General features: G+C 36.5%; 2 protein-coding genes across 2 annotated transcripts in view; one reads left to right on the top strand and one right to left on the bottom strand.

Moving 5' to 3' along the window:
* Positions 1-18,811, top strand: part of LOC125660052 (uncharacterized) — a 24,215-nt gene extending 5,404 nt beyond the window's left edge. The window contains exons 4-16 of the mRNA XM_048891898.2: positions 1,884-2,064; positions 2,216-2,275; positions 2,672-2,825; positions 3,521-3,612; positions 5,802-5,972; positions 12,895-13,027; positions 13,309-13,861; positions 13,946-14,044; positions 14,882-15,062; positions 16,647-16,703; positions 17,979-18,129; positions 18,415-18,506; positions 18,606-18,811. Of these exons, the coding sequence (XP_048747855.2) occupies positions 1,884-2,064; positions 2,216-2,275; positions 2,672-2,825; positions 3,521-3,612; positions 5,802-5,972; positions 12,895-13,027; positions 13,309-13,861; positions 13,946-14,044; positions 14,882-15,062; positions 16,647-16,703; positions 17,979-18,129; positions 18,415-18,506; positions 18,606-18,769 (2,088 nt within the window). The 3' untranslated portion in view covers positions 18,770-18,811. The remainder of the gene's footprint in view (positions 1-1,883; positions 2,065-2,215; positions 2,276-2,671; positions 2,826-3,520; positions 3,613-5,801; positions 5,973-12,894; positions 13,028-13,308; positions 13,862-13,945; positions 14,045-14,881; positions 15,063-16,646; positions 16,704-17,978; positions 18,130-18,414; positions 18,507-18,605) is intronic.
* The window catches only part of LOC125660005 (acid-sensing ion channel 2-like), a 21,627-nt gene continuing 16,275 nt past the window's right edge, over positions 18,265-23,616 (bottom strand). The window contains exons 5-10 of the mRNA XM_056149653.1: positions 22,470-22,568; positions 21,962-22,142; positions 21,658-21,714; positions 19,847-20,003; positions 19,661-19,752; positions 18,265-19,376 (exon numbers count right to left, since the gene is read on the bottom strand). Of these exons, the coding sequence (XP_056005628.1) occupies positions 19,165-19,376; positions 19,661-19,752; positions 19,847-20,003; positions 21,658-21,714; positions 21,962-22,142; positions 22,470-22,568 (798 nt within the window). The 3' untranslated portion in view covers positions 18,265-19,164. The remainder of the gene's footprint in view (positions 19,377-19,660; positions 19,753-19,846; positions 20,004-21,657; positions 21,715-21,961; positions 22,143-22,469; positions 22,569-23,616) is intronic.

Raw genomic sequence — 23,616 nt, 5'->3', positions numbered from 1 at the left:
TCTTTTTTACTGTTGACGGTGTATTATGTACTGTTGACGGTGTATTGTATACAGTTCACGGTGTATTGTATACTGTTGACGGTGTATTGTATACAATTGACGGTGTATTGTATACTGTTGACGGTGTATTGTATACAATTGACGGTGTATTATGTACTGTTGACGGTGTATTGTATAATGTTGACGGTGTATTGTATACAGTTGACAGTGTATTGTATACAGTTGACGGTGTATTGTATACTGTTGACGGTGTATTGTATAATGTTGACGGTGTATTGTATAATGTTGACGGTGTATTGTATACAGTTGACGGTGTATTATGTACTGTTGACGGTGTATTGTATAATGTTGACGGTGTATTGTATAATGTTGACGGTGTATTGTATACAGTTGACGGTGTATCGTATACAGTTGACGGTGTCTTTTTTTTACTGTTGACGGTGTATTATGTACTGTTGACGGTGTATTGTATACAGTTGACGGTGTATTGTATACAGTTGACGGTGTCTTTTTTACTGTTGACGGTGTATTATGTACTGTTGACGGTGTATTGTATACAGTTCACGGTGTATTGTATACTGTTGACGGTGTATTGTATACAATTGACGGTGTATTGTATACTGTTGACGGTGTATTGTATACAATTGACGGTGTATTATGTACTGTTGACGGTGTATTGTATAATGTTGACGGTGTATTGTATACAGTTGACAGTGTATTGTATACAGTTGACGGTGTATTGTATACTGTTGACGGTGTATTGTATAATGTTGACGGTGTATTGTATAATGTTGACGGTGTATTGTATACAGTTGACGGTGTATTATGTACTGTTGACGGTGTATTGTATAATGTTGACGGTGTATTGTATAATGTTGACGGTGTATTGTATACAGTTGACGGTGTATCGTATACAGTTGACGGTGTCTTTTTTTACTGTTGACGGTGTATTATATACTGTTGACGGTGTATTGTATACAGTTGACGGTGTATTGTGTACTGTTGACGGTGTATTATGTACTGTTGACGGTGTATTGTATACAGTTGACGGTGTCTTGTATACAGTTAACGGTGTATTGTATAATGTTGACGGTGTATCGTATACAGTTGACGGTGTCTTGTATACAGTTGACGGTGTATTGTATACTGTTGACGGTGTATTGTATACTGTTGACGGTGTATTTTATACTGTTGACGGTGTATTGTATACAGTTCACCGTGTATTGTATAATGTTGACGATGTATTGTATAAAGTTGACGGTGTATTGTATACTGTTGACGGTGTATTGTATACTGTTGACGGTGTATTGTATACAGTTGACGGTGTATTGTATACTGTTGACGGTGTATTATATACTGTTGACGGTGTATTGTATACAGTTGACGATGTATTGTATACTGTTGACGGTGTATTGTATAATGTTGACGTTGACGGTGTATTGTATACAGTTGGCGGTGTATTGTATACTGTTGACGGTGTATTGTATACTGTTGACGGTGTATTGTATACTGTTGACGGTGTATTGTATACAGTTGACGGTATATTGTATACTGTTGACGGTGTATTGTATAATGTTGACGTTTACGGTGTATTGTATACTGTTGACGGTGTATTGTATACTGTTGATGGTGTCTTGTATACAGTTGACGGTGTATTGTGTACTGTTGATGGTGTATTGTGTACCTTTAACAGTATATTGTATACTGTTGACAGTATATTGCCTTTGATCGTTATCATGATTTTAAGCGAAGTGTTAAGCGTCTATCAACATTTTTATTTTAGAATTACCAGAAATAAATGGTCTCGAGTGTTGGGTTCAACATGTACTTTTAACTAAAGGTTGTCTTGTTCCATTATCAACATGTGTTTCACAATGTTACAGTACAAGTTCCTTCCCAGTCCGTTCAAGGCTTTTGGGAATGAATACTGTGTAGAAGTGGGGAGCCCTGGGTTTCATACCCCCTTAAAGCACCATCGACTGTACAGTTACAGCGGATGTCTGCGGGAGTGCAAGGAAAGATTTGCATACCAGAGATGTAACTGTCGTAATCACCACGACTTAGGTACGTTACAATTACTTCACATCCAATTGTCAGACCTTTTCATGAAGTCCATCACTTATGTTCACGAATATCCATATCATTTCTTGATGAAGCCGGTGCTACTTCATGTCAATTAATCTTTTTAAATCGCCTATCCCAATTCTGTTTGCAGGAGATGGGGAACCAATATGCTCCATCGAGAGAGACTATAACTGCCATAAGCCAGCAAGAGGTGATTCTATTTTCTCAGTGTAGCGGCATGTTTGCTATTCTTACAGATGGACGAAAATATGACGCAAGATTCTAAATGGTTTACCTTTTAGATCCCTAAGTAATCCGTAAAATGCTTTCCGTAGGTACTGTCGTTCCTTTGTTCAAAATTCGTCGTTAGAAGTGCGACATAAACAAGGACATCTTTTGTTTGAGGCGTTCCATCATTGTTGTACCTACATATTAGGATTTATGTGTAGCACACGGTAGTTATAAGGAATTCAAGTGCTCGTTCGGTGTGTATTGGTATTCATTTCTTGTTCGAACAGGTAAATCACAATACACACCGATAACACTTCTATAAAATGCAGAATAAGTTCTGTTCTGTTAATGAAGTTATACTATATTCTTATTTCAGAGGAATTTCATGGAAACTTAACACTCCAATATGAATGTGATTGTCCAATTCCTTGCTCAAAAACGGAGTACAACACTCGCATATCCAGTGCTTATTTCCCGGCCAATCTTTACGATGATTGGATCAAAGCAACATTCGGGTACACTGATATTCGGTAAACTTCTTGTCTGTACTTTCTGAGGTACTGTAATTGGGGTTGTATTCTTTACAGGACTATAAAAGCTGCTATTAACTCAACGTAAGAGATGTATGTTTACTTCTTAATTTTAAATAAGGACACTTTATTTTTTGGCAGTCCTGTTTCGGAGATCTACAGAACACTTTTGTTAACACATCGAGCACTGAGTAGCAATTGTCCAATGAATTAAGGTGTTTCGATGCCACTGGTGTTTTATTTGCGACAATCTTTAATCTTTATTGAGATAATATAATTTACTAGAAAGTTACTACATGTATTTCTCAAATATATCAAAGGAAGTTAAGTTTGATAACACTGGTTTAAAATCAGCATTTCGTTATAATGATCTTATTTGCAAATAGAGCCTGTTGATAGATCGAATGCTCTCTTACGTGTTTCATATCAATTGTTAAGTAATTATTTCACACTGACTTTGATTATGAATTAAGACAGAGGGCTCACGACGTGTATGACAGATCAACTTAGGATGCCTACTCCTAGACGCTGGTGTTTCCAGGGGTCCATGTTGGTCCCGTTCTCGATTTTGTATTCTTTATAGAATTTATGAGATTGATAACAACTCGATATCACTCTTTGTTTCATTCATTTGATTTTTAAAAAATCAAATTCCAATGAAAAGCTGTATATACACTATACATACTTATTTTTAGAAAAAATGTGATGGAAGTGAGGCTGTATTATGAGAGCCTAGTGTACAACCGAATAGAGAAGACCCAGAAGATCACCTATATCAACATTCTGTGTACGTAATCAATATAGTGTCACTATAAGATCATACATTATTGATATCTTATTGAATCTGTGAATTTAACTATACATTAGTGTAAACAGAGAATCGTTAATATTATGGTCTGAGGAGGAAGCTAATGATATACATACGTACTTTAAGGAAAAATGTGATGAAGTGAGGTTGATTTGGTTTTGGGTATTCATCATTTTATTGATTGTGTTTTTTCAAAAGTTTATAAAACTTACTTAAATTAAGGAGGGAGGAATGTAGTTGTTAGGGGTATACGGACCATGGATATCAGTCTGAATAGCCAATTGGTTAGAGCACCTGACTAGTAATGCAGGGATCCCGGGTTCGATTCCCGGTCCAGCCATAGATTTTCTTCTTTCCTAAATACTACATTTGGTACCATTACCCATTCTTGGATTTGCAGATGAAAGTCCTGCTAGGGATAAAAAAATTGGGTTGTGTGTGTCTTCAAGGGCGAAGACAAGTTAATAAGGAGGGAGGAATGTAGTTACTCAGGCCGATATCCACGGTTCGTATAGCCCTAACTACTGTAGTTGGGACTATACGAACCGTGGATATCGACCTGGGTAGCTCAATGGTTAGAGTATCTGACTTGTAATGCAGGGGTCCCGGGTTCGATTGCCACAAATTTTCTCCTCTCACCTGTATAATACATTTGGATTCATCACTGTGTAATCAGCTTTACTACATACCATCAATGGTTGACGAGGCGTCATCATTGTATAACCAGTGTTACTACATACCACAATGAGTCATCGTTGTAGTTGGTGGATACCACTGGAGTGGGGAGTGCATTTTCTAGTCCTGTTATTTCAAGCTAAAGAACAATTTATCATCATGTTAACGTTATTGATTTTAATGGTGATTATTTCAATTCAATTTCTATTATGTCTCTAATATTTACAACATTTTGGGTAAGCATGACATTGAAAGTCCTTAAATTGTCAACTTTTGTGAACGTTTCTCTCTGAACATATAGAGAGTACTTAGGACAAATACATTTCTTGTATCACGTGATTAAGTGAGCTGGAAAGACTAATGTACAATGCAAGGTACAATGTATACTGTAAAGGAAGTTATCTTTGTGATGTTACAAATTCTGATCAAATTAAGAATAACAAAATGCAACTGAGTTGGATGTAAATTCTTGTACAAAACAATTGATTCTCAAACGCAGTATTAAGTCTTCCCCGGAAGACATGTGTCGCCTGCTAGTTCATTCTATATGTAATATATCACGTATAATGTTGAAAAAGTAATTCTAAGTCCCGGCAAACAGGAAGTTGATAAGCGACAGATTCGAAAATGTCTTACACAATACAGTTGGCCACACTGATGCTCTGTGCCAAATATCAGGGAGTTGTCCCATGTGGTTCTTAAGAAAAGTGTGACAGAAATTTTTTTGCTGTAAAAAATTCTAAGTCCCGGCAAACAGGAAGTTGATAAGCGACAGATTCGAAAATGTCTTACACAATACAGTTGGCCACACTGATGCTCTGTGCCAAATATCAGGGAGTTGCCCCATGTGGTTCTTGAGAAAAGTGTGACAGAAATTTTTTTGCTGTAAAAAATTCTAAGTCCCGGCAAACAGGAAGTTGATAAGCGACAGATTCAAAAATGTCTTACACAATACAGTTGGCCACACTGATGCTCTGTGCCAAATATCAGGGAGTTGCCCCATGTGGTTCTTGAGAAAACTGTGACAGAAATTTTTTGTGACGACGACGACGCCAGACGACGCCGCAGGACGACGGATAGTGATCCCTATATGTCGCCACTGCGTGTAACGCAGGCGACACAATAAAGACATTACGACCAATTTTTGCGGGCAAATGAAGCCCTTATATGATTGTGCCTTCCCTGTAGGTACATCATTTTAGACGGCATACATAAACTCTATATATCAGGAATGTCAACGAATATTCGAAAATTCCTCGATACCACCTACGTTCAACTAATTTTTTAATTCGAATAGTCGGTAAAACATTGTGTGCAGGCTTACATGTATCAAGACTATATAAATATTATATATGCAATTTGTTGTTCAACATTTTATGTCCAATACAAGAGATGAATAGAATTTGTTTCGATTTAGAGACAGTGTAACGTTATTTTCGTACAAGTCGATTACAAACAAAACTGGCATAGTCTAATCATCATTTTCGTTTCAGCATCAATCGGGGGACAGATGGGTATCTTCCTGGGAGCTAGCGTCCTGACGCTGTCGGAGTTGATAGAAGTTTTATTTCTCACCATTATCATCCTGGTTAAGAAAGTTTTCCGTCCGGCTAGACTGGATCCTGATCCCTCCCCCTGTGTGGAAGATAAGAAAACCCAATTAAGCATTCATACATTTTGAGATTGCGGATATCTTTCACTTTGATACGTGACTTGTTTCTAAAAAGAATTGATCTCATTAATACTAAACCTTATATGTGACTACCTGTTGTTTCCTTGACTTTAATGTTAACCAATCGGATTGGAGGAGAATGTGTTATCAAATCGACTGAATGCAACTGTATCCCTATGCAGCACTGTAAACCTCTGTTCCTATTGTGATCAAAAGGGATTTAAGTTTGAGTTTACATTGTTTCTAAAGAAGATTAACATGAATTTATCTGTTTTTCTTGTTATTTATTGATTCGATTTAATGAGTTCTGTTGTGTCTCCACAGTGTCTAGAGAAGAATTCATTTCTTCCATGCATAGACGTTAACGACAAAGCTTCTCCATCGTCCACTTCCCATATTTGTGTAGCAATATTCCATCATTACCTACATATCAGTTTATGTGTCTCCAGTGATTAGGTACGCTAGAGGATGCTCTACGACCATGTATTAATGTTAGGCCGTTCTTTTTATACTTAAACATTTTTTTACAACGGGTTACTCCGCTTACTTGATGGATGTATAGGGCTCACAGAGGATGTGGCCGATCAACAGGAAATTCTCACTCCTCATATACACCTGATCTCTGGTGTTTCCAGGGGTCCGTGTTTGTCCTACTCTTTAATTTTGTATTCTTTATAGGTGTTATGAGATTGATCACTGTTCGTTATCTTAACTTTTTCATCATCATATTTACTACTGAATCACATACTTTTGAAACTCTAGTCTTTCCTATTTCAACACATCCACTTTACCTCGAATTTCCTCATCAAGTTTGAGAATACGATTAAGTTTATTAACACAGAATTTACAAGCGTAACCACTACTGGTAATGCGAAATTCATTTAATGAATACTCAAAAACTTTACTTGCTTCTGTAAACAGAGATCTGTAGCCTTTTTTATCCATTATTACTTGTAAACAAATACTGCACGTTTTATTTGTGGGCGCAGACATTAAAATACATCGTCGGAAACCCACGATCGGTCGCTCTCTGTTTACCTGCCGTGGGACAAAACGCCAGTATTTTTGCTGGAAGGTGTGTCTCGGCTTCTATATGCGATTGGTTGCTTTACCATTCCTTATTGCGATACTTAACCAATGGAAAAAAACCCCTTATTTCCAGTCCTCGGGAGCATAGAAAAAAACATGCTTTCGAAGCGAAGATTTTGACTACGTTTAAGTTGGACAAGTTACAAGACGCTTTATCTGCATTATTGAAGCGGAGAGTGTATTTGTGTCTATAAGGACAGGGAAGGAATAGCCTGTTACCAAGCATTTACTACTGCGTACGAGTCTATGTACAGGTCTACATGTTTAGCACTCGTAGTCTCGCCACTTTTATCCATCATACGGAAACAATGTGTTTTTTAACGGACTTGGTATTTCATCGGTTTATATAGGTATGTTTAACTTACTTGCGTATTTAAAAGTACTGCCTTAATTTGTTCCATTTGTGTTGTCGGCACAGTTTGATCCAGTAATCGTAACGTTCTTTACATACCTCTCTCGTGTAAACACAATTGATGTCTCACCTACGATAATTACAAAATGACATGTAAATGGGATTGTAAGACTATGTTTTAATTCAAATTTGCATCTAATCTTTAAATTGTATCATGCACGACTGATTTTATTCACTACATGCCGTGAAGCAGTGATGATGATAAACATACCAGAGGAGGATCCAGGATTTCCGAAGGGGGGGGGGCACATGTGAAAATGAAGTATTACCCAAAATAATCAGCCATTTTGGGTGCCAAATCTGGAGTTTTCATCTATATATCTTTGATAGTGGCACAACAAAACACACACACTTTCATGGGCACCGCCATTACAGCTGACACTTTGAGTTCCTGGAATACTTACGGCGATTCCCATTGGTCCTCGATAGGTCACGTACGGTCATGCATTTTAATTAGTTATGCGAAAATATCGGCGTTGTGCCCCACGGGAGGTAAACGGAGAGCGACCGACCGTGGGTTTCCGATGATGATTAGAATATCAGAAATCTGTTATTGTGACTATGATTAGTAAAAAAAAAAGAAAGAAGTATTGCGTCATTTCATAAATATTCATGAAAATCGAGTGTTTCGCTGATCATGCAGTCATGGTTTGAGGTAAGGTAGGTACTACCGGATTCAGTAACCGTGATTAGCGACGATGCATTAAAGGGTGCAACTCTGTGAAGGCTTAAGAATAGCCTCTGTATCTCATAACAATTTAATGATATGTCATACAATAGAAATCATTGTAGCGAGCACATTCGTGAAAACAAACAAAATATTTGTGTTGTGAAAAAATGTGTAACATTCTTTAAGCTTACGACAGGAAACAAAAATTTGAAGGTCCTGCACCTGATATTTCGTGCAGGGTGATTGTTTGGTCTGTCTGAATTAAGTTTAGTAGAGACATCACATATAGCAAGGGATGTACATGTGTAGTTGCGTTGAGTCCATTCAACTTTTCCGTTACCCAACAGACAATTTCCTCCTTACATCTTTATTCTGTGTTATCACGTATATGCATTTATTGGATTTTTTTTAATTTTCATCGTAATTTATTCATTTTTATTTTATTTATCAAGAGCGTAGGAATTATAACTGAGGATCTCAGTTGTAGGGTTACACTTTCACAAAACGTTAGTATGGAATTGAGCGTGAAATTAGTCACAATATGTCCAAAGTTTAAGGATGAAATAAAAGGAAATCACTTGGTTGTATTGAGTGAAAACAACTACAGTTTCCATCAATTGAATACTTTAATTTTGCGCCGAAAAAGAAACTGCAAAATTTTATATTTATCATGAAAATGTGTAAAAACGTTGACAGAGGTGTGAGTTAGCTTGCGTAACCCGTCCTCTGATAAGACAGTCACCAACATATTCCCCCGACTGGTTGAATAAAAATGTGTTCCGTCTTACATTGAACTCATAAAATATTGCACATAATTAGAAGTGCAGATGATGTAAAAATGGATTCAAGCTCCATGAGGATAAATTTACCAAATTTACTCCTGTACTTGAGATGTAATGTTTAACTGTTCCTATACACCCCTCCGTAAGACTGTTCCTATACACCCCTCTGTAATACTATTCCTATACACCACTCTAATACTGTTCCTATACACCCCTCTGTAATACTTTTCCTATACACCACTCTGTAATACTGTTCCTATACACCCCTCTGTAAGACTGTTCCTATACAACACTCTGTAATACTGTTCCTATACACCCCTCTGTAATACTATTCCTATACACCACTCTGTAATACTGTTCCTATACACCCCTCTGTAATACTGTTCCTATACACCACTCTGTAATACTGTTCCTATACACCACTCTGTAATACTGTTCCTATACACCACTCTGTAATACTGTTCCTATACACCACTCTGTAATACTGTTCCTATACACCCCTCTGTAAGACTGTTCCTATACAACACTCTGTAATACTGTTCCTATACACCCCTCTGTAATACTATTCCTATACACCACTCTAATACTGTTCCTATACACCCCTCTGTAATACTGTTCCTATACACCCCTCTGTAATACTGTTCCTATACACCACTCTGTAATACTGTTCCTATACACCACTCTGTAATACTGTTCCTATACACCACTCTGTAATACTGTTCCTATACACCTTTCTGTAATACTGTTCCTATACACCCCTCTGTAATACTGTTCCTATACAACACTCTGTAATACTGTTCCTATACACCCCTCTGTAATACTATTCCTATACACCACTCTAATACTGTTCCTATACACCACTCTGTAATACTGTTCCTATACACCACTCTGTAATACTGTTCTTATACACCACTCTGTAATACTGTTCCTATACACCACTCTGTAATACTTTTCTTATACACCACTCTGTAATACTGTTCCTATACACCCCTCTGTAAGACTGTTCCTATACAACACTCTGTAGTACTGTTCCTATACACCCCTCTGTAATACTATTACTATACACCACTCTAATACTGTTCCTATACACCACTCTGTAATACTGTTCCTATACACCCATCTGTAAGACTGTTCCTATACACCTCTCTGTAAGACTGTTCCTATACACCTCTCTGTGAGACTGTTCCTATACACTCCTCTGTAAGACTGTTCCTATACACCCCTCTGTAAGACTGTTCCTATACACCACTCTGTAAGACTGTTCCTATACACCTCTCTGTAAGACTATTCCTATACACCCCTCTGTAATACTGTTCCTATACACCCCTCTGTAAGACTGTTCCTATACACCCCTCTCTAAGACTGTTCCTATGCACTCCTCTGTAAGACTGTTCCTATACACCACTCTGTAAGACTGTTCCTATACACCCATCTGTAAGACTGTTCCTATACACCTCTCTGTAAGACTGTTCCTATACACCTCTCTGTAAGACTGTTCCTATACACCACTCTGTAAGACTGTTCCTATACACTCCTCTGTAAGACTGTTCCTATGTCACTGACTATCAGACACAGTGTTGGGGAGAACTGTCGCTACATGCCACTGACTATCAGACACAGTATAGGGGAGAACTGTCGCTAAATGTCACTGACTATCAGACACATTGTTTGTGAGAACTGTCGCTAGATATCAATGATTATCAGACTCAGTGTTGGGAAGAACTGTCGCTAAATATCACTGACTATCAGACACAGTGTTGAGGAGAACTATCGCTAAATGTCACTGACTATCAGACACAGTGCTGAGGAGAACTGTCGCTAAATGTCACTGACTATCAGACACAGTGTTGGGGAGAACTGTCGCTAAATGTCACTGACTATCAGACACAGTGTTGGGGAGAACTGTCGCTAAATGTCACTGACTATCAGACACAGTATTGGGGAGAATTGTCGCTAAATGTCACTGACTATCAGACACAATGTTGGGGAGAACTGTCGCTAAATGTCACTGACTATTAGACACAGTGTTGGGGAGAACTGTCGCTAAATGTCACTGACTATCAGACACAGTGTTGGGGAGAACTGTCGCTAAATGTCACTGACTATCAGACACAGTATTGGGGAGAACTGACGCTAAATGTTACTGACTATCAGACACAGTGTTGGGGAGAACTGTCGCTAAATATCAATGACTATCAGACACAGTGTTGGGGAGAACTGTCGCTAAATACCACTGACTATCAGACACAGTGTTGGGGAGAACTGTCGCTAAATGTCACTGACTATTAAAGACAGTGTTGAGGAGAACTGTCGCTAAATGTCACTGACTATCAGACACAGTGTTGGGGAGAACTGTCGCTAAATGTCACTGACTATCAGACACGGTGTTGAGGAGAACTGTCGCTAATTATCACTGACTATCAGACACAGTGTTGGGGAGAACTGTCGCTAAATGTCACTGGCTATCAGACACAGTGTTGGGGAGAACTGTCGCTTAATTTCACTATCTTTACCAGACACAATATTTGGGAGAAATGTAGAGTGATGCTTAATCAGCTGCAGTGCTTACAGATTACTTTTAAAAAAGTACCATAGGCAGCCTTAGAAATATGTAGATAAACGACATTGATTTTATGAAAAGCAGTATTTTAAAGAAATACCACTATCTACTGCTGACTTGAGCAGAAATAATCTCAGGGGAAAATTGCAAAATGTTGCTGACTTTACCAGATGCTCTGTTTGGAAGAAGTGGCAACAAATGCCTCTAAATCTACTAGAAGTGGTGTCTTGGAGACAGGTTTTTGATTTCCAATAACTGTACCAGAGGCACACTATACACGAAATGTCGCTTAAAGCAGTGTATATGACAACTGAGTGGAGTCCTCTCTCTTGATCAATTCAATTTTTACGTGGAATGTGAACCCTTATGCCACAAAACAATGTACTTGTACTGTTTACATGGAATGTGAACCCTTATGCCACAAAACAATGTACTTGCTCAGATAAAAGAACGATCATGATATCGCTTTTATCTTAATCTTAGGAAGATTTTGTAGAAAATGCTTACAAAAGATTGTTCTGAATATGTACAAATATGTTGTAGAGATCGATGACTTTGAGAAGACGATCATGGGTCAAGGTCATTGACAGTAATTGAATTTTGCTCTGCTGTAGATACTGTACTAGTACATTGCAGGAGGGGGCAGGGAGATGTTTGAAGACTTCGGAATATCAGAGCTTTACTAGTTGATACTGCTCAGCTGGAAAAGTGTTACTTCGACAAGACTGAAATCGACACTCTCAACCTTAATTGACGCCTGTTGACTGTCGCTGCTCAAGTTAATTTGAATAATCCAAACGGCAAACAACTGAAAACATTAAACACTGAGAACGAGTAACAAAAACACTAGATCTGGACGGACGGTAAATGGCTTATCAGTTACGTGTAGTGTACAATGCATGTACGTGTAGATAGTGAATCGTTACTTCTTTGAATCACTATTCTATAAACCAATTAAGTTCAAATTGAGTATCATATATGACACAGTGGTACAAATAAACATGTACTTCTAAAGTATATTGAATTTCAAATTAACCCACATTTTAATGCTCAGAAAAAGAGAAAATGCTGTTATGGAATTACTTTTATTTCAAAATAAACTAAAGTATATTTTGAAGTAATTGGGAGTATGCTGACATGTATTTTATAGGAGGGTTACTTTCTACAGTATTTTGCTTCAGTTGAATTAGATTTAGAATTGTAACGGTTATAACTTGACGATAATCATGTCGGAAAAGGTTTTGAATGTTTCCGGTAGGAACACACATCACACTACATTTACACGTCAGCGAGTGAGTCTAGCTAGCGTGTTTTCAAAACACCATACAGAGAATGTACATACCAACAGGTTAGAAATCTAATAACATATCTTGTACACTTTGTTTTATTCTGTATGCTAAATTTCTGTACAGATAATGAATTCCGACGTTTCAAAGACCGTTCGATCTTTCCGCACAATATGGCGTGACTATAGGACGACCGCTACGTTACACGGAGTACTACACATAACAGCACAAAGATCACAGGCTTCTTGGTAAAAAAAAAGTTTGAATTCAAAGGTTTGCTTTATGGCATAGGGAATACTAGAAATAAAAATTATGACAAAATTGTTATCTTTTATACGACAGTAATCAACAATTCAACAAGTCTCTTAAAATCAAAATACTAATGTATATTGCTCTTCATCAATCGTGTTTTCTGTAACCAATATGTTGAATATTACCCTTTGGTTGACATTGTATTTTCTGATAAAAATAAGATGGATGTCAACATGTGTGCCCAGTCTTGATACTCCTGCATTACATTGTTTTACAGCGTTTTCTGGGCCGTATTAACAGCTACAATATGTATGACCTTCCTTCTGGTGACCACTCTGCTGTTTTTAAACTACTCCGACTTGAATACTGTGACTGTCGTGAGCGTCAAACAGAAGGGGAAGCTGCAGTTTCCTTCAGTCACTGTCTGTCCTACATCAATGTACAACTTCGCTAAAATCCGAAACAACTACGCCCTACTGAGATATTTGTCATACGTTAGCAAAATTAGTGCCATATTCCCTGGAGGAGAGCTAAACTTTAGTGACCCGGAAAATCACTTTTTACTCGAGAATGGAAAAGACAATTGGTTGACGACAGTTGGATTTGGACTTGACGAAACTCTACTGTCATGCAGTTTCAGTGGAGAAGTGGTCAAGTGCTCCAATCTCTTGGTAACCAAGATGACAGACATGGGGCTTTGTTTTATGATAAATGACGAAGGTTTGCCTCTGACTAGTACTTATCCTGGAAAATCGGCTGGCTTGTCTGTGTTGGTGTACATTGATCAAGATAACTTCATGCCAACAGAAAACATGGCTATTGGGATGAGCGTATGTATTTATAATTCTATGTGTAAATTGTAATAGGTATTGTCTTTTCAAATATGGCAGCATTTATCTCACTTTGTTATCTAGGTTGCAATCCATGATAAAGGTGAGGAACCGAATATGGAGGGAGACAGTTTCCTCGTCAGCTCTGGGACGGTTACAGATGTGGCGATCGGATACAAACAAGTAAGTCTGTAATACTGGGACTTTGTCGTTGTCAAGTTTTAAAATATGACACGTAATGTTGAATTTCTTTATCTTGTACATTTATACTATTGATCTTTAAAGACATGATGTAGGCCACACAAATAAGAAAACTGCTATTGACTCGGAGAGTATTTTCTAATATAAAGTGTACATGTACATACGTGGACGGTTCTGCAACAGCTGCAATTGATACTGATTCTTGTTTTGTCTGTAACTGTCTTTGACAGACATAAAGTTACACTACAGTACAGTCACGTGACTGGAACAACTGAAGAAACGTAATACGCAATTTACGAGTTACCTAATAGTTACTTCACTTTGTTGAACTCTTACACACAGCGAGATGCAAAACATATTTTCGTCCACACGTGGTGGGAACAAATGCTTATCGCTGCCTTAAATTCATATATTGCCTAAAGGGTGATTGCCAGACGTATCCCAACCACCCGAACTGCAGGGACACACAATTTTAGTACGTTTATGAGTATTTAATTATGAAATAGTTCAAACAAAAATCGATAATCACCATCTTTCTTTGATAAAAGTAGCACTCGTGCAGAAGAGGAAATAAATAATAATTTCATATCTGATTTGATGGCCTAGTTCAAGCAAATTATTCTTGATATGGTCAGTTGCTGATATAAACAAACTTTACGCTTTCATAACTTTTACATATCCAGTCTATAATATATGTATACATCTTGCACCCAACCCAAGCGTTCAACAGAATACTGAACGTACTTCCATGAGTTGATGTCTCGGAAACAGTGTATTGGCATGCAATATAGATTACCTTTATTCCTGGTGTTGTTACAGGACATCCTTCTACCTGCCCCGTACTCGGCCTTCGCTGACGGTCAGTGTGTGGAGATCGACGGTGAAAGTTTTGTATCACCCCTACAACATCACGTGACCTATAGTCACCATGCCTGTGTTCGAGAATGTCAAAGTAGATATGTGTTCCGCAAGTGTGGCTGCAGAAAACACACCTACCCAGGTGATAGACAGCTTAATCAAGATAGTCTATTATAGACATCAGAGCTTAATCAAGATAGTCTATTATAGACATCAGAGCTTAATCAAGATAGTCTATTATAGACATCAGAGCTTAATCAAGATAGTCTATTATAGACATCAGAGCTTAATCAAGATAGTCTATTGATAGACATCAGAGCTTAATCAAGATAGTCTATTATAGACATCAGAGCTTAATCAAGATAGTCTATTATAGACATCAGAGCTTAATCAAGATAGTCTATTGATAGACATCAGAGCTTAATCAAGATAGTCTATTGATAGACATCAGAGCTTAATCAAGATATTCTATTGATAGACATCAGAGCTTAATCAAGATAGTCTATTGATAGACATCAGAGCTTAATCAAGATAGTCTATTGATCGTCTTTTACATGAAGAGACTGTACGTCTGTATATTTTATACAAGAGCATACAGAGAATAAATATTATTAACCTCATCACAAATTATATTGTTTCACCACTAATTTTATCAATAGCGAAATAAAGCCAAATGCCAAAGTGGTTTGTTAAAGAGAAATATGTCTTTAATTATGCGTCCAGTTTTTCCATGATAAACTCAAAAAATAGTTTGAAAAATAGTTCGACCTCAGTATATCATGTGTATAATTCATGGATCCTCCCGATGTTTCTGTATACTCCCCAATAACGTCTGGACGTCTTCTCTAGAAATTTAACACATTTCCCCGTTAGATGAGGCTGATCTAATAAAATACAAACTTGGGGACATTATTGAAACAAAATGTAATAGCGATAATTTATGCCTGATAAAATTGTGCATGCCCTGTAAGAATTGAAGAAAAAATCAAACCATATTGTGAAGTATTGTATCATAAACCTTGGTCATCTGAAGTGTCAAATTCAATTTACATAATCATAGTTCTCCTTCCTTTATGGAGTTGAACTCATTCTTGACTGTAATGTAAACTTAAAGTTACACAAGGAAGAGTCCAATCACGTCTTTTCCGAAATAAAAATATTCTAAACATTGAATATATTTTTTCTTTCAATGGGAAATTCATTTTATTCAACTCTCAAGAGTTCAATTCAAAGCCGGGGTGCAGATATTTCATTTCTGAACTACCCAATCGGCGTCTTTGTAAGAATTTCGCTAAGCATCGCTTTGAGTTCAGAAAAACTATTGAACAAAAAATCCAGACGTTTGTGAGGAGGATACAGAAACGTCGGGATGATCGAGCAAAATTCATCTCTATGCTGCAAATAAGAATACTTAGGAGAGATACATGAAACGTACGACATTGCTACTTTTTCTACAGAGGCGAGGAAAATATTTACATGTATATGAAAGAGTACTTTAATAGTAAATTCGACCCCAAGCGATGCAATTGTCTGTCGTATATGTAGCATGTGAATTTCTCATAATTAGCGGACTTGAAATTGTTTGAGAATTCTATATTGCCAACCAGAATTTATTTTTGCAAAGGTCATTCTAAATCTTCATCAGATACGATAAAGTAGTTGACGTCATCCTATCTCTATTCAGTTCCAATGGTTTAACCTTACTGCTACTGATTTTGTTTTACAGGATTGGAGAAACCCTGTTCCTTTTATCAGATTCATACTTGTGCAGATGTACATGAAGGTAATTATATTACATGTACATGATATTGGTAATGCCGATCACTTTCAGGGGTTTTATGATGACATGTCGTTACGGTTAGAACAACACGGGCTTTGTTTTTACCGTGGCAAAATGTTCACCTCTTTCTAGGCACAGAGATTTATTTACTTTCATATGAATTTCGTGTGTATTCATTCATGATGTACTCAAAAGTATATGTGAAAATCTATGTGGTTTGATGAGAATAACTGCAGTTTTCATTGATTGAATTCTTTATTTGTCGAAAAACGAAACCAAAATTTGTTGAATCTTCATCTAAGCATTGAAATTTTAATTTATTTTAGACTATATCAATTGGTCGGATATTGATATAATGTTAACAGATTTACACTATAATTTGACAAATGATACTTGTCCTTGCTGAAGCGATATGCATAACTTAGAAAAATCTTTTATGGTTCGACCTGATACCGTGACTCTATATTACTACATTACATGAGGATGTTTACAATATCCTAATGCTTCGGTTCTTAAAGTAATGCTAGCTTTCATATTTGGTGTTGAAAAGTTTTGTTGCAAAATTGTGATTTACTATTTCAACGACACAAAAAAGGTTTATAAACTTTTGTTATCAATATTATAATAAGTGTTAGTAAACCTATCCAGAGGCTCTGAATGAAGCAAAATTACATTATTGTCTTCCCGTACAAAAATTGACTTTTATATAATGATTCAACAGAACCAAAATCTTTATTTTGATAAAATCGTAAACTTAATTTTGATTTTATCAATTACTATGGTTAAAGTTACATACAAAATTATCGTAATAGGCACATTTTTATCACAAAATAAAATTTTCAGATTGAGAGCTATCATAACTTTAAAGAGAATATTTTTCACATAAAGCTTTAAATCCTTTTCCGGACCCATCCTGACCCAAGGATCACAGATTGAATCTCCATTCTATTGGAAGCCTGTCACACATTTGTTTTTCTGGTCCGGTGATGATTTTGTTTAATACATCCTGTTTCCATCTTTTCTTAATAATTTGCCCTTGGAAAGGATTGTTTGATTCTTATAATTCCAATTCGTTCCATGTATTATCAATTTCAAAAATTTTAATAGTTTCCCCGCACTATTTTATTTGTTTTGAGGCGCGTATGTATACATAGCGTTTTTGGATTTATTGCTGTGTAAATACTCGTTTAGATTTATTTGTGTCCAATCAAAATAATTGTAATAAATAACATTGGAATTATTGTGATTTATGAAGAAATTTGGACATCTCAATTACAGATGAATTTAACCGCATATCCTCGCATACAGAAGCTTGTGATTGCCCAAGACCATGTACAAGAACATACTATGATAAACAAATTTCCTCTGCAAAGTTCCTTTCCGATGTCACCGCCCTGGAGCTCGGAAGTCAAGGATACAATATCAGCAGGTCTGTATCGTTTTATCGGAAAGTAAATACCCCACAGCGAAAACAATGATTTTATGGCAAATTACACAGGAGTATCTTCTTTAATTGGAAGAAATCGATTTTGATGGATTTTAAAGAAATAAAGCTACAAATCAGAGAAGATAATGGATATTTTATTAGAAAATTAATAAACGCATCACATCATGGGTAATTATATTGTTTCAATCTGAGTCTGATTTCATCAGAAAGCAGGCATTGAAATTTGATGAGTTGATTCTGGTTTACGTCCATTATCACTTTCTTCAGGAAAAACATGGCCCAGATACTGATATATTATCGCTCCCTGACCAGGGAGAGAAGAAAGCAGGTCCCTAAGATGGATGCACTGACTCTACTAGGTATGGTGGATAATACATGGTAGCGCCACATAGAGAGAAATAGTTGTAACATTTCAGCACTGCAATACGATTACAATTATTTTTTAAATTGTGTTATAGGAAATCTTGGAGGTTACATGGGTATTTTCCTGGGAGCCAGTATTCTTAGTTTATTTGAATTATTCCAGGCCGTTCTACAGACAATAAAACACTTCGTCACTAAAGCGAGGAGAAAAAACACCAGTGTTACTCGTGTAGACGATGTTTACATGATCATGGAATAGATATTGCACAAAACAAAAACCATAAAATATTCAACATGTTAATTTGTTTTTAATCATTTCCCCCATATTTTGAAAATGTTGTAATGAGATGTCTTTGTCTTAACAACAGTTTAGAAATTAAAGTGAATTTATGAAATGTATAGTAAAAAGAAATCTGAGAAAGAGTGGAATACTTAAAGGTTTCAGTTTGCAGCGAAATATTGTTATCCCTATTCTAATATAAACCCTGGATTTCTCATTTAACCGATAAAAGCAAGTTCTTTTAACAGAGACTAGAAATTCATGAAAATGATGTTAATACACTTTTCGGATTAGCCATCAGTCAGGATATTTTCTCCCAGTACTTCTTTGAGAGTATACGTGTAACAACACTGTGACGATCTTTAAACTGATGGTTAGTTTTTAACGAATTTTTGGATAGACGTTTTGTTTGTGTCCATATCAGTGATCTTGTTACATATCTGGGGTTCACTATCTGGACTCCGTTTAATCCCTCTGATCAGGCGTCTCAGTAGCACATACACCGTGATGATGACCACCTCCAATACCTCCATTACAGTCAGTAGGCTTGCTCCGAGGAAGATCCCCAGAAATCCCCCGATGTTTCCTGAAAGACAAGGCATGCTGTCTTATTGTGTCTGAGAGTGGTGTAACAAATATAGCAAGCGACATTATAGTTATGTAGAGTAATAGCTACTTTCTAACAAGACTCGTGTATACACACGCACGTACCCACCCACCCACCCATATACACAGAACGAGAGAGAGAGAGAGAGAGAGAGAGAGAGAGAGAGGGGGGGAGAGAGAGATGACATCCATATTCTCCATCTCGTTCTATATTCTAGTTTTAGTATAGATGTAAATTTTGACATTCCATGTAGGTCTACGTACCAAATATGCTGGTAATGTCAACCTTTGGAACTTGCTCAATAGTGTGAACGACGAAAGAGTCATAATACAACCTCAACTCTAAGTAGTTTGTACTGAAAAGAGAATTTGAAGTGACTATGGGAAATAAACTGTTACAATAGTAAGTCAGATGGACCATTCAAATGGAAAATGTTCATTATATCCTACCTAATATTACGTGAAGGTAGCGGCAATACAGCTATTGCTTCTCGGAATTTTTCTGAAGGAAACTGGGCAAACGAAATTTGCTTTTGAAACATGGTGTCTTCACATGACTGGGGACAGTTACACGCAGCCTGTAGTTTGGGGTTGAGATCGAATAACTCTAGAAACAGAGATATGAAAACGTGCACAGAACTATGTAATAAATTCTGATGTTCGAGACAAACCTGTACTGGATCTTCCGACCAAACCGTTGACATAGAACGTAAGAAGACAACAGTTTTATCGGGCCCAGGATATTCGGCCTACGAATCTAGTCAACGATTAATGTTCTGTAGTTTTATATGAAATTCATTCCATGAGTGTGACAGGATTTTGATATTTTCACGAGTGCTGAACGCAAGTGAACCTGCAAAAACAAACTTGTCTCACGGGTGCAATAAATTCCCTATCCAAGAACAGAAAATTATTGAATTTTCTTCTAATTGGTCTAGAGGTTAGAGCGTTCGCCCCGCATGCGGAAGGTCGGGGTTCGAATCCCGGCCGCGACAGACCCAAGTCGTTAAAACAGGTAGTGACATTTGCATCGACAAACGCTCGTTATCAGATGGAATGTCACGGGTCCTCGGAGACGACCTTATAAACGGACGGTGTGGCACGCTAAAACACCCTCACTGCTCAATAGCCGTAAGCGCTGAGCATAGGCCTAAATTTGAAGCCCTTCGCCGGTCTTGATGACGTCTCCATATGAGTGAAAAATTCTCGAGAGAGATGTTAAACAAGATACAATCAATCATCTCCCATAATTCTTGGTGTTTATTATTTCCTTTGAAATACCGACAGTATTAATACAACATCATAACAACCGGCTAAAGAGCTTTCCAAATAATAGCTTGTCGATCATTTTTGTTTACAGACCTAGTAGAGAGTGATTGGAGACGCCGAGAGACATATTCTTCATCCAATACCGTGTCTGCGTTATTTTTCCATTTCTGTTGACCTATCAGTGTTTTCACTTTGACTAATATGTATAAAAACACAACTTACAGACGACTAAACGTTTGAGTCGAGGTTACTAACTTTAGTTACAGAAGATATGTTAAAAGGTTGTCCCTGTGTTATTTTCACGTTGGGAGAGTATCACGTTTGTTATTCTTCTTGTCTACAGATAACACTAATGAAAATATAACTTCTATACATGGATGAATTAGAATATCGAACGATTGAATTTTTCTGAGCTTTCTGATTGGCTGAAATCAAAAACAAAAACAAACAAAAAAACTAGAAAAATATCAATAGACCGTTATACATTCACATCATGTGCTGTTGAAGTGAATATATGTATATTTTCCAACATCATACCAAAATAAATGGGAAATTTTCAAATTGACAAGATTGGGTATTATATTTTTCGTCCTTCAATGAAAAATCGCGTCTCTATGTCTTACACTCTAGCTGCAAACAAAAATGACCGACAAGCTATCATTTGGAAAGCTTTAGTAGCCGGTTGTGATGTTTTAAATCATTCAATCATAATAAAACAATTGACATTTTAACCGTCAAACGATGCTTTAGCTACCAACGAAGTGCAGAATGCACCTTGCATGCCAATAACTGTAAATACATTAGTCTTACACTGCATACAATGTTTGTAAGATCTATAATTTGGGAGGATGGAATACAGAAATGAGGAAACCCAAAAGCTACATGAATTTTTTATTTCCATTTTTGATTGTCAGTTATATATTTTTTTAAAATCAAGGATAAGAAGGAAACTTCACAAATTGATACCATACCTCCTTAAACAGTAAACAAACCTTTCTGTCTCAAGGCACACTGATATTCCTGGGCTATGGTACATATGGTTTCATTGCCTAATTGAGTTTGGAAGAAAAATAAAGAAATTCATTATTGATGCATAAATGTGCTTTGTCGATTTTTAATAGCAAATTTTAAATTGAATACATGTACAATTTTATTAGCAGTTGATATGAAATATATCAAAAGAGTAAGCAGTTATACTTAATCTTTTTTCAAACCACTGACATATATCCATCATGCCAGATCAATCTTATTATTCTAAAATAAATTGACAAAAATAATTTCTTTAAAAAATCTTACCGATGTCTGTGATAAGCCGGCAATTGCAGATTTGGTAAATATACCGGGATCGACATTCTCTAATACAGGCGTATGGACTGTATTTTGGATAATGTTCCAAAGGATTTCGAAAATCAGGGTCATTAGTGTTTGTACAATAATGCTCCCCAAAAGCTTTGAATGGTCTGGACAAATACGTGTGCTAGAGAGAAAATAATAGTAAAAGTCTTATAGTCTCAAAAGTAGCATTATCCGAGGAACGAATGTGTTATCTGTTTCATGCAACAAATGATTTCTTAAATATGATTCAAAGTATTGAATAACACAAAATTCGAAATTGAAAGTCTTTTAAAGAAGTCTAAAACCATCTCCTGTGAGTAATGTCTTTGAAATTTTCGAAACGCTAGGGGGTTACAAAACTGAATGATTTTTAATTAAGACATGTTTTTTGGTATTTTGATTGAATTCCGTCTTTATCCAATTCATGGAACCGCATTGTGCCGAACTATGTCTACGTCCCGTGTCATACCTTTTTTTTCGTCATCTGGACATACGTAACAGTGCCTGGACTGACCAGAAAGGACTTATCCGCCATGTTTGGCTCTACGTCTCGATGATGAATCGCTACCTACAAATATGATTGTTTGCTGAATCATTATCGCCATCTGAACAGTGGAAAAATCATTTTATCGATTTAAAAAAAATCTATTCATTTTCATGTTCAGTATCAGGGAAAAAATGATCAGGACTGTTTGTAAAAAAAAAAAAACAAAAAAAAAAACAAACCCACTTTTGATCTCATCAAATTTTTGAATTCTTATCAAGGTTTTTTTTTTTGGTGTGGATATACTGGTGTGCGATTTCAAAGCGATTAGATATCGCGATAATATACCGGTATGACATTGTTTAAAGATTGAATGTTATCCCTATCTTTTTATGGTTTTTCTTTATTCGGATGTTAGAATCAAAGCGATTGGATGTGATCAAGATTGAAATCGAAACGCATTATGGTTTTTTTAACCTTTGGAATTTTCTTTTCGAGCACCTTCAGAATCAGAGCTGCGATCTTCTAGCGGTTCAATGTGCTTAAAATGAAAATTCAAATGGATTAAGATTTTCAAAATGTATAAATGCTATCATTTTTATGACAAGCTTTCGTTCTCCAATGTTTTTCTTTCTTGAAAAGCAATTAGATATGCTGAAAATGGAAACTCAAGCGAATATTTTTTTTTAAAAAGTTTAAGTTTTATTGAATCTTTAAAATTTTCTTTTCGTTTGCATTTTTAGAAAATATTAACAGCTGTGAAGGAGAAACTTCAAACTTATTGTGCGACTACATATGTCAGAAGTGGTGTAAATCAAATGTGGATTCTAAAGAATTCTAAAGAACTTGAAATAGCAAAACTTCTCTCAAATTAACAACATCAAAACCTATGACTTTTCAACACTCTACACCACCATTCCTCACGATAAATTAAAGACTAGACTTTTTGACCACATAGACAGTTGCTTCTTCAACAAAAATGGAAAACGGAAATATTCATATCTAGTGATGAGTCATCCCAAAAATTACTTTGTTAAACACCAATCTGATTCCACGCACAAATACTCTGAAGTTGAAATAAAAAATATGCTAGAGTTCCTCATTGACAATATCTTCGTGGTCTTTGGTGATC

Source organism: Ostrea edulis, chromosome 9 (assembly GCF_947568905.1).
Source record: "Ostrea edulis chromosome 9, xbOstEdul1.1, whole genome shotgun sequence".
NCBI classification, from domain to species: Eukaryota; Metazoa; Mollusca; class Bivalvia; order Ostreida; family Ostreidae; genus Ostrea; species Ostrea edulis.
Note: the sequence above shows the minus strand (reverse complement) of the source record. Positions and strands in the feature narration are given on the sequence as shown.